This window comes from Mesoplodon mirus, assembly GCF_964341445.2.
Source record: "Mesoplodon mirus genome assembly, chromosome: 9".
Taxonomy (NCBI): Eukaryota; Metazoa; Chordata; class Mammalia; order Artiodactyla; family Ziphiidae; genus Mesoplodon; species Mesoplodon mirus.
This window is the reverse complement of record NC_138985.1, coordinates 39,894,861-39,911,543: the sequence shown is the minus strand read 5'-3', so window position 1 is coordinate 39,911,543 and position 16,683 is coordinate 39,894,861. Positions and strand designations below refer to the sequence as shown.

The window sequence follows — 16,683 nt, the reverse complement described above, 5'->3', positions numbered from 1 at the left end:
TAACTGCTAAATGAGACACCTCCCCTCTACCCAGCTAGCCTCACATAAACTGTCAAATAACACACCTGGGACAGGCCTCTGACAATCTCCAAATATCCTTGGGTTTATCATGCTGTCCCTTATCTCCCATCTAACAGAGAGTTGGCTCTACCAAGTAATATTTATTACAGTCTTTGTAAAGACTAACACATGTAAATGAATGGAGCCCCTGTGTTCTCACTGCTCACTTTTACCCCCAATCTACTTCGGGTAAAAAATGTGAACTTTTCTTGTTATTCCTCTTATATCATGATTGAAGAATAAAGTTTGTAAGAAATCAGTTTGTTTTACAACATATACCACAACTTCTATAATGTCTTCACATAAACTGTTAACATTTTTAAAATAAATGAACGATATAAACAGAAGGAAAAAATGAGTATTTTAAGATATATTAAGAGCCTCCACAGACATGGAGATCAGACTTGTGGTTGCCAAGGGGGGTCGGGGGGAGGGAGAGGGATGAACTGGGAATTTGGGGTTGGTAGATGTAAGTTATTACATTTAGAATGGATAAACAACAAGGTCCTACTGTATAGCACAGGGAACTACATCCAATCTCCTGGGATAAACCATAATGGAAAAGAATATTAAAAAAAGAATGTAGAGATATGTAAAACTGAGTCACTGATGTACAGCAGAAGTGGTACAACATTGTAAATCAACTATACTTCAATTTTTAAAAATTTAAAAAAATATATTAAGAGTCTCATATTAAAATATTAAAAGTGAATCTCAAGTCTTGCTCCTGAGAAAGAAAAGTGAAATTAACATAATTAGATACTACTTCTCACCCACTTGATAGGCAAAGTTTGATAAAGCCCTGTGTTAGGGAGAATTAAGGAGAAATGGACTCTCTCACAGTGCTGACGGGAATTTAAACGAGTTCAAGCTTTAGGAAGGATAACTCATCAATATCCAACAACATTTTAAAAATGCACATCCATCTTGACTCAGCAAATCTACTTCTAGGAATTTAACCTATGGCTATACTCGCACACTTGCAAAATGACTGCAAAAGGGATTCAATACATCACTGTTCACAACTGCAAGAGAACTAATAAAAATCCAATTTGGGAATAAGTCATTCCATATCCATACAATCAAATTCTATGCAACTGTAAGAGATATATTTACATGTATCAAACACTCAAATGTTATGGTATCATCTGGGTAAAAAGGAGGAAGAATACACACACGTACTGTTCTTCCATATGGTTATCTACAAGGAAGGGAACAAGGTAGGTGGGGAACAACGCTGGGAGGAAGATTTGCACTACATACATCTTTAGACCTTTAAAATTCTGAACCATGTGAATATTACCAATTTAAAAAATAAAGTTCCACTTGTGTTATGCAAATTTCCATCTCTTTCCCACCCCCATCTTTCTTTTCATAGTCCCTCCATGCGTGGGTACTGCCTTTGGTAACCTGGTTCTATTCCCACTCTTGCTGCTGGTTTCGCCTTTCCCCTTTAGGGCTCAGGGTCAGCCAGCATGGTCCTTCTTTTCCCACACAGCACAGTCTGTTCCTGTCTGCACTTTAGCTGGCGGTGGTCAAAATTCCCATGGTCTGCTGACACTCAGCACTGCTGGGCACCTTGCATGCCATCCCTCCATGTCTGTGTTCTGAGCATATCAGTCAAAAGCAGTATTTGTGGGATCCTCATTTCCTCTCACTAGTGGTCAATCAGTTCATTAGATTATTCCCAAGCCTACAGAATTATCTTTTCCTAGGGAAGATTTTTTTGATCTGTGAAACTTTGCCTATTGCGTCGGAATATATTTTTTTCCACCAAATTACATTAACCCCACTTCTGCACACTCCTAAATGACAATAGTAATCAGAAAAATCAGCGAACAAGAAAACTTAACATTTAACACTGTTGTTAGTTTAACCCATGATAAACTTACCAGCTTTGGGCAAAACAGCAACAATGTATGTTATCATAACCAATAATAAGGAAAAAAGTATTTAATGTAATTTAGCAATGATACCCAGGCCCAGAGCTTTTTGCAAACAGGATGCAATTCAGCTTCATACTGTATCACTATATTCTTGGCATTAAAGATATACTGAAAATGTAATAAAAACTTTAACCAATGTAGGTTCTTATTAGACATTCAAACTTAAAAAGAATTGCAAGGTCAAACTTTGCAAAATAAAGTTTATGTCTGCTACCCACCAGCCCAAAATATAAGTACTATATTTAACCTAGTCATACACAGAGATTAAAAGTTTCAAACTGCTTACTGTCTAGCTTGCTCCTTACTGGAATAGGTTACATTAACGACTGCAGTTTCCGAGTCAGTGTTCACTAGAGGAAGAAAAAAAATGAAGAGGAAAAAAAAGGTTAGTTTTCTTTCTTCTTTCTTCCTTTTACAAATTTGAAAGCAATTGAGAAGACATGTACCTTGCTCACAGCTTTCCACCACTCCATACTGGACTAGTAAACTATCCAGCACCTATCAGGAGGGGGAGAGAAAATTACAAATTTTCAATTTCCCACGTTATTAACAAGGGCAGGAATAGGTTTTAAAATCACAAAGTAATTGTGATGGAAATGAGTCCCCCGCCCCCAAAAAAATAACTGGGGTTTGGGCCTACAGAAGTGAGGGAAGGGCCCCATAGGGAGCATACGGTGGGTTTTTCTCTTCTGCCTCTCCCGAGGCCCCTGACTTCGAGCTGATTTAACCAAGAAGTACAGGGGCACAGCAAAATATTCAAAGCTACAGCTGCTGGTCCCTGAGGCTGGAGGACAAAGAAGCATGTAATTCCCATACACACACCACCAACACATCATCACACTTCCTCCTTGTATAGCAAGTCACAAGACAAGGGCCCACGTTAAGTTTTATCTTTAAGATATTCCTTTTCAAAGAACTTCCTTTTACAGCTGGAACAGATGTATCAGAACAGACTACTCTCAAGGCAGGCTAGCAAAATGAAGAAAGATATTCTGCCTGGAGTCTTGAACTAAAGACTAATCTAAGTGGTTTATCAATTCTTGGGACAGTAGAAAGTATAAAAAGAAGTGAGTCTGTGCTGTCAGTCTTCTAAGCCTACACTGAGTTGGAAAAAGTAAAGTTGGAAACTGTCTATCGTTCCCGTAGCTGCATTATTGCACATGCATGTTATTCTAATGAAAGCCTGTTAAAACAGCAACTGAATTTTATTATAGTATAAACTGCAGGTGTACATCTCATCCGTATAAACCAAATTCAACTATCATTCGCTTCCAAGAACTGTAGCAGGTTTTTCTTGAAAAGTAAAACAAAATAAACTTCTATTAATTTATAGTGAACCATTTACTCATCAATTTAATTGCAAAATTTGAAGGACAGTCCCTTGAGAATGTTTTCTGGCCCCCAGGACACAGTGAACCATTAAGAAACTCACTAAATAAGTTTTTATGGTAATTTCCTACTAAACTTTAAGCAAATTCTTCTAAAGCAATGTTTATCCTATGTGGTAACTTTCAGGCTTTTATTTTGTCTGCTGAGTCCAGACTGAAATCTATAGCAAGGTTTGTCTGGAGATGAACTTTTTATTTATTTTTTTTCCATTTGAAATAAGGTTAACACCTATTTGTGAATGGAATGGTTAGTATTTTCATAGGTAAGTTCTGACATAGGGAATTTCCTGTGGGTGAGGTCTAGAAGCACACTGATCTTTGTCTCAAATTACAGCTACTGCTTAAATCATAAAGCTTAATTTTTTACTTTTAATTCAGAACACTTAACTGACTACATAAAATTTCATTTGTCTGTCTCAACCATTAGAATGCATGCTCAGCATGAACAGGAAGTTTCTGTTCACTGTACTAGCCCCAGCACCTAAAATATACAGGCAGAAAAAGACATTCAAATAGTTCACAAATGAAGTGAAACATTCTCAGGAGGAAATACTAGTATAGCTTATTAGGAACAGTACTCTTTATAACAGTGCTCACCTGTTTTAGAGGTAAGTCTGCCGTGCATGTAATGTTATTAAGAGACCTAATTTATAAAGGCCAAAAAATAGGAAACCTTTCACAATGCCATGCAATAGATAGTACGTAACATGTAGTGCCTTTAAAAAAATTTAAACAGCAATCTACTTATATTTTTAAAACTAAAAAAAAAAAAATCTTAATACCAATAAATGTTTTTTGTGTAAATTAAAAAATTCTAACAATGTATTCATTCCAATTTAAATAATTAAAGCAGCAGAAAAGGTACATCTACCATTTAAAATTTAGCTTTTAAATGAAAGCCACTCCAATAGTAGAGCTTTATGAAATTTGGGTACCTTGAGGGGCAGGGGTACGGAGGCAGCTAGAGGTGGTGGAGGAGGCATGTAGGAAGTATGGGGTAAGTGCCAATTTAATAGATGTTAATTTAAATAAACATCATTCTTAATTCTTCCTAAAAGCAATTGGTTCACTAAATAGGTTAGTCTCCACGTAGCTTACCTTACACTACATTAACTTTTACTACTACAGAGAAAACACTACAAAAGTTAAATACCCATGATTCATAAACAATGTTGACTAAACCTACAATAATGCTAATGAAACTAATGCCTCTAGAAGGCCCACTGGCAAAGTGATATATGAATTATATATACATTGATATATGTATACACACAAATAGACACATATTTATATGTGAATATATATATACACACAGACACAATTAATACAAGTAAATTTTTAACTTGAAAAAAACTGAGGAAATGTCCATCAAATTTTTCACTGCATATATTATATATAAAGTTTAGTATGTTCAAAACAAAATTGCTTGTAAGAGTTAAACATTCTAAGTAATAATAAATGCTATTGGTTGTCAACTGTCCCATGTGTAAAATCTCTAGAAATTAGAAACTACAGTCCTATACACTAAAAATGGTAATTTTACTGTATGTAAATTAGCATCCCCATTTCCACAGCACCTTAGCTGACCTAATCCTCAAGATGAAAGCAATGTCATTTTATAATATCTTCACCGATCTTTATTCTCCCACTAGACTAGTGATTATTAACCACAGTGATGTGATTATTTGTCAGGTGTGTCACAAGTAACTTATTGTTCACAGTTATACTGGCTTCCATACTCCAGATAATTTATATGTGTATGATCATAGGCTCCAATCCTCCTTATTGGACACATGTGTTGAAGATGATGGGACAGTGTTGGTCATTACAGTCCAGGCGCCCCCTTCAGTGTGGCTTCTCCACACAGGGCTGCACTTGCTTCTAAACTTCGTAAGGGAAGGGACCATGTCTTAGTGACCTGAGAGCCAAACACTGAGGAACAAAAAAAGGTAAGAGAGGGGTTAAAAAGAAGCCACAGAATAGTTCTGGTCCTAAGAGCAAAGGAAACAAATTCCAGGTTCATTTAAAAGTCCATAGTGGGCTTCCCTGGAGGCGCAGTGGTTGAGAGTCTGCCTGCCGATGCAGGGGACACGGGTTCGTGCCCTGGTCCAGGAAGATCCCACATGCCGTGGAGCGGCTGGGCCCGTGAGCCATGGCCGCTGAGCCTGCGCATCCAGAGCCTGTGCTCCACAACGGGAGAGGCCACAACAGTGAGAGGCCTGCGTACCGCAAAAAAAAAAAAAAAAAAAAGTCCATAGCGACATAAACAAGTAGGAATTTATCACAAATTCATATAAAAAAGATGTAGACGTGGAAAGTCACAAGCATTCTAAAAACCAGTAAAATTAAAATTAAAAGCAGGATATTTAACACTCTCTTGCCCCAGCACACCTTTCACTCACGCACACGCACACAGATACACACAGACCAATGACCTCCTGAACACCAAAACCAGACTCAGACTTTGAGGAGGGGTTACAAGAAAGAAGTCATTCTGCCTATTCCTCATTTCAGCAGGAGCAGGAGAAAAGCCATCGGAGATGAAGGGAGCTTCCTTCAAATACAGCTCAACACATTATACAGAAACAGGAACCAGGTGTTGCCAGATACGGATAAAATCATCCCGGGAACTTTGTTCTTTTACACCTATCTATAGAAGACCAGCTACATTAATAAACAAAGAACAGTTCTATATTGCACATCCCAACAGCATTTCTAATAAATAACGGTACAAATTTCAAATACAAGGCAGTTTTTAGAAATATCTGCCTTAATGTAGATTTTTATACAATGTTACCATTATAATTGGATAACATTCAAACCATTCCCTCTGAAAAGGACTTTCAACTCAAGGAGGTCAACATACACACACCAGATCCCTGACAACCTCACAAGCCATGTTGCACATCATCTTCATCACCGATAAAACCCAGAGGGAGGGAATTCCCTGGCAGTCCAGTGATTAGGACTCCACACTTCCACTGCCGGGGCCTGGGTTTAGTTCCTGGTTGGGGAACAAAAATCCCACAAGCCGCACAGCACGACCAAAAAAAAGGAAAAGAGAAAAAAAAAAACCACCCAGGGAATCTCAGCCTCCAGTGTAACACACAGACTTTCCAGACCTCACAACTTTCTAGTCATCCTCAACTTTCACAAGTTACATCCTCTAACATGGGGAGACTATAATTTAGGATTCCATAAAATCATGTGATCAGAGCGACCAAGAGAGAGAACAGTCCAAGCTACCATCCACTCACACAGACCTCAAAGTCACAGAGACAGATGAACACCAGAAGGGACCCTATTCAGGCAATGCTTGAGACCTGACACCTGTGCCCAAGCCCAATAGTGAGTCTCTTTCTCCTCTGCTACTGTGTTTTACTCTAAGACCATGTACAGTTATGTACACCAGGAACGTTGCATTCAACCTTGTTAACTGCACCTGCATCTCCCTCAAGCTTATCAATAAAAGTCCACCTACATATTCTACGTCCTACCTATTGCTCTGGGCCTCCCAGCTGCTTTCTCTTCTGCCACCACCCTAGACCAAGCCTCCAGCATCTCTCTCTGGACTATGGCAACGTGCTCCTAAGTTGTCTCCCATATTCATTTTGTTTCTAATTGTTCTCATAACAGACCGGCATCGTCCAGGGTCACAGCCACTGGCTACATGTGGCTATTACGCACTTTAAATGTGGCTGATCCACAACTGAGATGTGCTTAAGTGTAAAACAAACTGCAGACTTTGAATACTTAGTACAAAAAATATAAAATCTCAATTTTAGAAATACTGATCACACATTAAAATTGTAATATCTTAGATATACTGCATTAAATAAAATACTATCCAAATTAATTTTCACTTGTTTTCTCTCTTGCTTTTTTAACATGGCTTCTAGAAAAATTTAAATTATCCAATAGAAAGCCTGAATTAGCTTTCTATTGCATAGTATTGGGCTAGACGGATTTTTAAAAGCTGAGCTAATCAACTCATACCCTACTGTAAACTCTAAGAACTTCCCTTTATATTTGGGATAGGATCCAAAGTCCCTAAAGATGACCTCCCTGGTGGTCCAGTGGTTAAGATCCCTGCAGGTTCGATCCCTGGTCCGGGAACTAGGATCCCACATGCCACATGGCGCGGCCAAAAAAAAAAAACCAAAAAGCAAAGTCCCTAATGAGTGCCCTGAAGGCCCCCTGTGACCTGCCCATCATCTAATGGCACTCCTCTCCAACAATACTGGCCTTTTTTAGTAATAAATTATGAGTGATAACATTTGAGTGCTTTCTAGTAGCAGCACTGTCCCAAATGTTTAATCTGTTTTAACTCAGTTAATCCACACAAATCCCATGAAGTAACATCCTATTTTATAGATGGGTAAGTTATGACATGGAGAAGTTAAACAGTATTTCAACTTGGATAGATAGTTAAGTGATGGAGAAATGATTTAAACCCCAGCTGTCAGATTCCAGAGCTCACACTCTTAACCACTTGGTCAAGTAAGCTACCGCACTTCCCCCACACAATTAGAATAAAATATAATGGTACAGACTGAAAGCAATTTAACCCTTACTTTGCTGCAAGATCAAAATCATCCTTTGGTACGCAAAGAACTTTATCAACTCCCAGGGTCAATAAACTTCCCCACCCATGTTCCAAGTGCTCAACAGTTTATTTTTATGTTCCTCAATCAGATGAAGATATTAACCAGCATTAACTTGTTCTATATCTTACTAACAGAAATACTGGTTAAAAAAAAACAAAACAGGGCTTCCCTGGTGGCGCAGTGGTTGAGAGTCCGCCTGCCGATGCAGGGGACGCGGGTTCGTGCCCCGGTCCGGGAAGATCCCACATGCCGCGGAGCGGCTGGGCCCGTGAGCCATGGCCGCTGAGCCTGCGCGTCCGGAGCCTGTTGCTCCGCAACGGGAGAGGCCACAACAGTGAGAGGCCCGCGTACCGCCAAAAAACAAACAAACAAAAAAAAAAACCACTCTAAATAACGCAGAGTTAGGGTCCTTTTTGACTAGGTAATAACTTCCCAACCAGTTACTCCACCAAGTGCTAAAAGAAACCACTGTCAGTTTGGTGGGTTCTCCACATTTTTAGAAGTATGTGTGTCACATGAAAAAATGCTTAGGGACTTCCCTGGTGGCGCAGTGGTTAAGAATCCGCCTGCCAATGCAGAGGACGTGGGTTTGAGCCCTGGTCCAGGAAGATCCCACATGCCACAGAGCAACTAAGCTCATGCGCCACAACTACTGAGCCTGTGCTCTGGAGCCCGCACGCCACAACTACTGAAGCCCGCGCGTCTAGAGCCCGTGCTCCATAACAAGAGAAGCCACCGCCATGAGAAGCCCACGCACAGCAACGAAGAGTAGCCCCTGCTCGCCACAACTAGAGAAAGCCCGTGCGCAGCAACAAAGACCCAACGCAGCCAAAAATAAATTAATTAATTTTTAAAAAAAAGAAAGAAAAGATGCTTAAAACCATAAGTCATTAAGGAAATGAAAATCAAAATCACAATAAGATACCACTTCATACCCACTAGAATGGCTATAATTTAAAAAACAACAATGAAAATATAATGTCTTGGCAAGGATGTAGAAAAATTAGAACTTTCATACATTGCTGGGAGGAATGTAATATAGCGCAGCCTCTATGGAAAACAGTATGGCAGTTCCTCAAAAAATAATAATAATAAATAGAATTACCATATGATCCAACAATTCCACTTCTGGGTACCTACCCAGAAGAACTGCAAGCAGGGACTCAGATATATTTGTACACCTATGTTCATAGCAACATTATTCACAATCACCAAAAGATAGAAGCAATCCAAGTGGATAAATAAAATGTGGCAGGGGTTACCACTTCCAACAGCTACAAATTACTAGAGGAAAGGGGGAAGACACGAGTTCAAAAGCCTGAGGATGATTCCAACTCTGGGTAAAGGCACTAATTAAGAAGTGACTTATCTATCTTTTTCAACCCAAGGTAAAAATAGCACGCTGGAATAAAAAGTTGCCCATATCTTCTCTTTCCCTCAATCTCTGCCTCCATCCTCATTAAGATAAGTATCAGAAGTCCAATTTCCCAGTAATTTCCTTAAGCTTCCAAGTGCTTGCTTGCATGAACGCCCTCTAGGCCCTAGGAAGGACCCTGGCAATAGATCATACAGTTAATTTTTCTTAAACTTGCAAAAGGAATATATATGGTGATTAAAATAAACACAACAGACCACTGTCTATTTCCACCTGGAATTCACCTCTGTCACATATCCCCTCGTGGAGTGTGCTGGAATAGAAGCAAGCACTTGGGGGATCCAGTTAGAGGGAGCTGGCTGGACAGACACTGAGTTTGAGACTAACAGAACAGCCTAAGATTCACAATCATATAGCTTATGGTTAAATTAAAATTGCTAGCTTCCAGAAAAACTCCTACCACCCTATGCCACCTCACCAGACATCTGACCCCAAGTGTGCAGGGCTAGAGGGTGTGGATCATGTGGATCACAAACGCACCTACAGCCCCCTTCCTTAGACCTATGTAGTAAGTGGAGGAGAAACCAGGTTTGGGGTATATGAAACGAGAAACTAGCCAGTAGAAAAATTTTCCAAGCAACAAGAATGTAAAACTGTAAGCAGAGAATTAGGTTCCCATTTTGTCTGTTCAAAATGGAAGGCCTGGGCCTCCCTGGTGGCGCAGTGGTTGGGAGTCCGCCTGCCGATGCAGGGGATACGGGTTCGTGCCCCGGTCTGGGAGGATCCCATATGCCGCGGAGCGGCTGGGCCCGTGAGCCATGGCCGCTGGGCCTGCGCGTCCGGAGCCTGTGCTCTGCAACGGGAGAGGCCACAACAGTGAGAGGCCCGCATACCACACACCAAAAAAAAAAAAAAAAAAAAAAAAAAAGGAAGGCCTCTCCTGTAGGAATACAGTACATGGTGTATTTTACGTTTAAAGAAAAAGAAAAAAAATTTTTTTTTCTTATTTCGTGGGGATGAGTAAACTAAAACTTTTCAGAATCCCTGTGGGGGGGAAAAAGAGAAGTGACTTATCTAAATGAGGTGAAAAATATCCAAAACTGTAGTGGCCTCCAAAAGTGGTAGCGGACCAATCCCACTGCCCCCATTAAAGCTTAGTTAACAATAAAAGACAACAGTGTCTGGAGAAGAAAAAGAAAGAAAGGGGCTGGTTCCAAACTAAACACTGATAAAAATATTTGCCCGTAAGAACTAGTCCTTCAGATGTGCAGCAGTTATTCTACTGGGCTCCAAGGGGCCTTATAATAAAATACCTGGAACTGATGAATGGGTAAACAATACGTGGTACACTCATACACTGGAATATTATCAAGCCATAAAAAGAAATGAAGTACATACTACAACATAGATGCACCTTGAGAATATTATGCTAAGTGAAGGAGGCCACGTATTGTATAATTTCATTTACATGAAATATCCACAATAGGTGAATCCATAGAGACAGGAAGATTAATGGTTGCCAGCGGCTGGGATGAGGGTGGAAGCGGGGAAGGGCAGTAACTGTTAATGCTGTGAGTTTACTCTTTGGGATAATACAAGTGTTCCAGAATTAGTGGTGACTCCTAACCTTGTGAATGCACTAAAAACCACTGAACTGTGTGCTTCAAAGAGGTGAATTTTATGGTATGTCAATTATAGCTCAAACTTCCAATAAAGAAGAAAATGTTTAAGACATGACAGGATATAAACTTAGACATGAGCCAACCTTGTAGAAAAGCGCCTATCATACTAGACTGAACTGAGAGTCTAACATTACAGTGTAACCGTTGGGAGAAAGGTTTTTTCTTCTTTCCTTGTGACTTTCTAAATTTTCTACAATGACCATGTAATTTTGCAATCAGGAAAAAAAAATGAGATCATTAAATTGGATTATATTGGTCTTTACATTGTTTTCCAAAAAGGTAATGCCAAGAAATGAGTGTTGGGAATTCCCTGGTGGTCCAGCAGTTGGGACTCCACGCTTCCACTGCAGGGGGCACGGTTTGATCCTTGGTTGAGGAACTAAGATCCCGCACGCTGCGTGGTACGGCCAAAAAAATAAATAAAAGAAATGAGTGTTCCCCTCTCCTATTCTTAAGGCTCTCACTGGACAGTGCTGGAGTAACAATTAAACCAAAAATTGGTTAATTCCTTAATAACTATCTTCAAAATGGCACATATTTTTGGTTCAATTGAACAAATGGCAAAGCCAAACGCATGAACGATTTGGGGACTGGGCAGAGGAAGGAAAGATTCTAACCACACCAGCCCACTGTAGCAGCCCTGACCCAGCAGTGCTAAGACAAGGTCAGGGTGCTAGAAGAGAATGGCCTGGGGACCAAAGTCAAGTGGAATCCCTTCCCTCCACTGCTACGTGTTGCCAGTGACAGACATGCATGTCATAAGTTTAGTTGCTTTTGAACAGTGGTGTGGACAAGTCATCAGAGCGTTGTCAAACTAGTGACAAAAGCAGCCCATACAAATGTCCTCGACATTTCTCCACTCTGAAATGCATTGGTCAGGTGGGGCAGGGGGATCCACCAGGGTGTCCTCACACCCATTGCTCTCAGTATCTGGTCGTGTGTGTTCAAAATCAAGGCTTTACTTGGAGCCCAGCCATGTATTTGCTATATTTAAAAACTGCTAATTAAGCCCGTGAGTATTGCTTTTGGCACCAAATTCTACTGCACAAGCTTTTCATCCAGATCCCATGCCTCAGACTGTAACATGATCCTGCTTCATGCTGTTCAGAAAAGATCTGAGCACCAACTTGGAATAGCACCTATTACTGATAAACTGGGACTGGAAGTAGACATGCTCAAGTAATTGTAAAGGTTTTCATAAGTAACAAAGGTCCATCAATAAATAAGGAGAAGTTATACTTAGAGGAAGACAACTGAGCAAACTGCAAACTTTCCAGGAAATCATTTCTATAAAATAGCAAGCTCACCTCTTAGAGGCTCTATTTAGTCACCAACCAAGTATACCTCGGGGTTTTAAAAGATCCTGGGGGTCCGGGGCGGGGGGGTGGGGCGGGGAGGGGATCCTCAATTTTCTGATCTTCGAACTACTCCTCCCTGCTTCCTTTTTCTACTGCAGAGATTCCCAGAGTCCTGTCTACAATTCACCACTCCCAGCACATACTTGGTTTGGAAACTGTATACTCTGCAGCTTCTACTTGGTCGCTTCAAAACATACCTCCACGTACTTGCTGTCCTCATGGCAACTCCGCGTCTTTGTTATTGCTCAATGAATCGAAATCTTATATGGGTGTATTTCAGAAGCAAAACCATGGTCCACTCTCCACATCCTAGTAGCAGGGGGTGCTAAAAATTCGAGCAGCAATTTCTAAGATGGGTTGGAAGATTCATAACCTGGTGATTTCCTCAAATACAGAAAAGCTATTTCAAAATTCATACTCAGACATGAATACAACAAGCATAGCCACTACACTATGTGAATTTTAAATTTAAAACCCTTGAACTTCCCCATGTCTCTTAGGGGAAAAAAATCCAGGCAATTTAATATGGTTCAAAACATTATCACGGGGCTTCCCTGGTGGCACAGGGGTTAAGAATCCGCCTGCCAATGCAGAGGACATGGGTTCGAGCCCTGGTCCGGGAGGATCCCACATGTCGCGGAACAACTGGGCCCGTGTGCCACAACTGCTGAGCCTGCGCTCTGGAGCCTGCGCGCCACAACTACTGAAGCCCGCGCGCCACAACTATAGAGGCCCGCATGCCTGGAGCCCGTGCTCCGCAACGGGAGAGGCCACCACAGTGGGAGGCCCGCACACTGCAGCGGAGAGTAGCCCCTGCTCGCTGCAACTGGAGAAAGCCCACGTGCAACAACGGAGACACAACACAGCCAAAAATAATAAATAAATAAAATAAATAAATTTATTTTAAAAAACCCAAAAAAACCCATTATCACGTATTGCTCTCCAACCTCATCTCTCATCTAATCCCAACTAATTCCTTAATAACCATCTTTAAAATGGCATTTTGGTTCTTGTTATCCTCTAGAATGCAATCCCTGATCACTCCCAGTCTTGGTTAAATCCCTGTACTGGGTTGAAGAGTGTCCTTTAAAAATTCATGTCCACCAGTACCTGTGAATGGGCTCTAATCCAATGACTGGCATCCTTTTAATAAGAGGAAAAACTGGACACACAGACACATAGGGGGAGCACCACATGACCACCTAGGTAGAGACTGGAATGATGCAACTACAAGCCAAGGAATACCCACGATTGCTGGCAACCACCAGGCGCTAGGAGAGAGGTTCGCCAGCACCTTGATTTCAGACTGCTACTCTCCAGAATTGTGAGAGATCACATTTCTGTTGTTTTAATCCTCCCAGTTTGTGGGAATTCAATACGGCAGCTTCATGAAACAAATACACTCCCCATCCTCCACAGTAAACACCTTGTACTTAACTCTGGGTCTTGTCTTTACTATAATAGACTGTTTATCTGTCCACATTGGAATTAGACTCTACCTCAGTGCTCTATCTTGACTACGGCTTAGCACACAATTACAAACTTTGGAAATCCAACACGGCAACAGAGAACCCATGTTACTGGCAGCTCTATGTACACACAATAACTAACCTTCAAATATTCTTTCAATTCTTCACATAACATTAGCACATTTAATCATCCAGACAACCGTCAAAAGTAGATAACAACCCTGTTTTCAAGATTCAAAAACTGAGATTCTAAGAGGAAAGGCCACATGCCCAGTCAGAGAGCAAGGACATGTGGAGTCAGGATTTGGAATCCTCCACAACTCTAAAGCCAGTGCTCATTACACCACACCATCCATTTCTCAGAAGGCCACCATCTTGAATGGAAAATGCTTCTTCAAAAGCTCTTCACAGTAACATGAAGGGAAGAAAATTGATAAATGTAGAAGCTGGTGGACAGGCACAGGGGGATTCATTATATACTCCCTACTTGTATATGCTAATATATAAGTAGAGAAAATATCAAAGTTCTTCATACTCATTGAAGTCATGCCTGAGATTTTAAGTCCAATTCAAAGTATCAGTACTTCTCAACAATTTTAACAATCCTTGGGCAAAGGTATAATATTTGTGCCATTCATTAAAACTTCAGTATGTAACAGACACTACCCAGGTCATTATCTCTGAATACACCAAAGACAGGTTTACAGAAAAGCTGCTTCTCTGAATTTCGGAGAACAGGGAAGACTTTCTGAGTAAAATAAAACTATATCTCAACAGATTTATTTTTTCCAAGATTAAGTTTCCCAGTATTTCAACTATGCTCTAAGAAAAATGTTCTCTCATTTTTTTATACTCTACAGACCAAAAAAAAATTTTAGTTTTTCGAGCAGTTTTTCTAAAATTAAAAAAAAAAAATCACGCACTGTATGTCAGAATTTAAATCATGACCAAAAGTTTAGCATAAATTCAAATTCACTCATATCACAACCAGTGCATCATCTGTCATCTCAGTAATTATCCTCCCACCACATTCTATACAATTGTTCTATTATAACCTCTACTGTGAAATGAAAAGGCCCTACTCATTCGTGATACCTCAGATAAATATAAAGATCAAGGGAGCTCCCTGGTGGCACAGTGGTTAAGAATCTGCCTGCCAATGCAGGGGACATGGGTTCAAGCCCTGCTCCGGGAAGATCCCACATGCCGTGGAGCAACTAAGCTCATGCACCACAACTGCTGAGCCTGCGCTCTAGAGCCCGTGAGCCACAACTACTGAAGCCCACATGCCTACAGCCCGTGCTCCACAACAAGAGAAGCCACCGCAATGAGAAACCTGTGAACCACAACAAAGAGTAGCCCCCGCTCGCCACAACTAGAGGGAGCCTGCGTGCAGCAACCAAGACCCAATGCAAACAAAAATAAAAAATAAAAAAAGATAAAAATACCAGAACCCTGTAACAAATTCACTAATTTTCCTTAAGCAAAGACACGTGCAAAAACACTCTAAGTGCACTGATCATTTTGATAAATAAATCTTTAATAATTATTACCTACATACAATGAATACTGATAGAAGTTGGGAGAAAAACTAGGACAGGTGACCTGATGGATTTACATGTTTACATGCAGGCTACCATGCAAATCATTTATCTGATAAGGAACTTGTATCTAGAATATGTAATGAACTCTTAAAACTCAATAATAAAGACAAATAACACAATTTTAAAATTGGCAGAGGGGCTTCCCTGGTGGCGCAGTGGTTGAGAGTCCGCCTGCCGATGCAGGGGACATGGGTTCATGCCCTGGTCCGGGAAGATCCCACATGCCGCAGAGTGGCTGGGCCCGTGAGCCATGGCCGCTGAGCCTGCGCGTCCGGAGCCTGTGCTCCGCAACGGCAGAGGCCACGGCAGTGAGATGTCCGCGTACCGCAAAAAAAAAAAAAAAAAAAAAGGCAGAGGATCTGATTAGACATTTCTCCAAAGAAGATATGCAAATGGCCCAAAATCACATGCAAAGACACTTGACATCCATCATTAGTCGTCAGGGAAATGCAAACCAAAACCACAATGAAATATCACTTTACACCCACTAGTGTGGCTATTATCAAAAAGTTAGATAATAGCAAGTGTCGACAAAAGGTGTGGCAAAACCAGAAGTCTTACATACTACTGGTAAGAAGTGTAAAATGGTACAGCCACTCTGGAAAAATGTTTGGCAGTTCCTCAAAACCTTAAACAGAGTTACCATCGGTCTCACCAATTCCACTACTAGGTATATACCCAAGAGAAATGAAAACATTATGTTCACACACCAAAAAACTGTACATAAATGTTCATAGCAGTAACACTCACAATAGCCAAAACAGTACAATCCCAAATATCCATCAACAGATGAATGAATAAACAAAATGTGGTATATCCATACAATGGAATATTATTCAGCAATAAAAAGGAATGAAGTATCGATGCATACTACCAGCCGAAGAAGCCCTGAAAACATTTTGCTAACTAAAAGAAACCAGACACAAAGACTACAATGATTACATTTTATAAACTGTCCAGAACAGGCAGATCTACAGAGACAGAAAGTTTAGACATTACTTAGGGCTAAGAGGGATGGGAAGACAGGGGGTGATAGCTAAAGGATACAGGATTTCTTTTTGGGGTGATGAAAATATCCTAAAATTAAGTGTGGTGATAGTTGTACATACCTGAATATACCAAAAAACATTGACTTGTATACTTCAAATAGATGAACTGTTTGATATGTGGACTATAGTTCAACAAAACTGTAGA

At 40.5% G+C, this 16,683-nt stretch overlaps 1 protein-coding gene across 1 annotated transcript in view; it reads right to left on the bottom strand.

The window, feature by feature from the left end:
• Nucleotides 1-16,683, bottom strand: part of IGF2BP3 (insulin like growth factor 2 mRNA binding protein 3) — a gene marked incomplete at its 3' end in the record, with an annotated part of 145,926 nt that overhangs the window by 33,629 nt on the left and 95,614 nt on the right. Inside the window, exons 4-5 of the mRNA XM_082632757.1 lie at nucleotides 2,453-2,504; nucleotides 2,293-2,356 (exon numbers count right to left, since the gene is read on the bottom strand). Of these exons, the coding sequence (XP_082488883.1) occupies nucleotides 2,293-2,356; nucleotides 2,453-2,504 (116 nt within the window). The remainder of the gene's footprint in view (nucleotides 1-2,292; nucleotides 2,357-2,452; nucleotides 2,505-16,683) is intronic.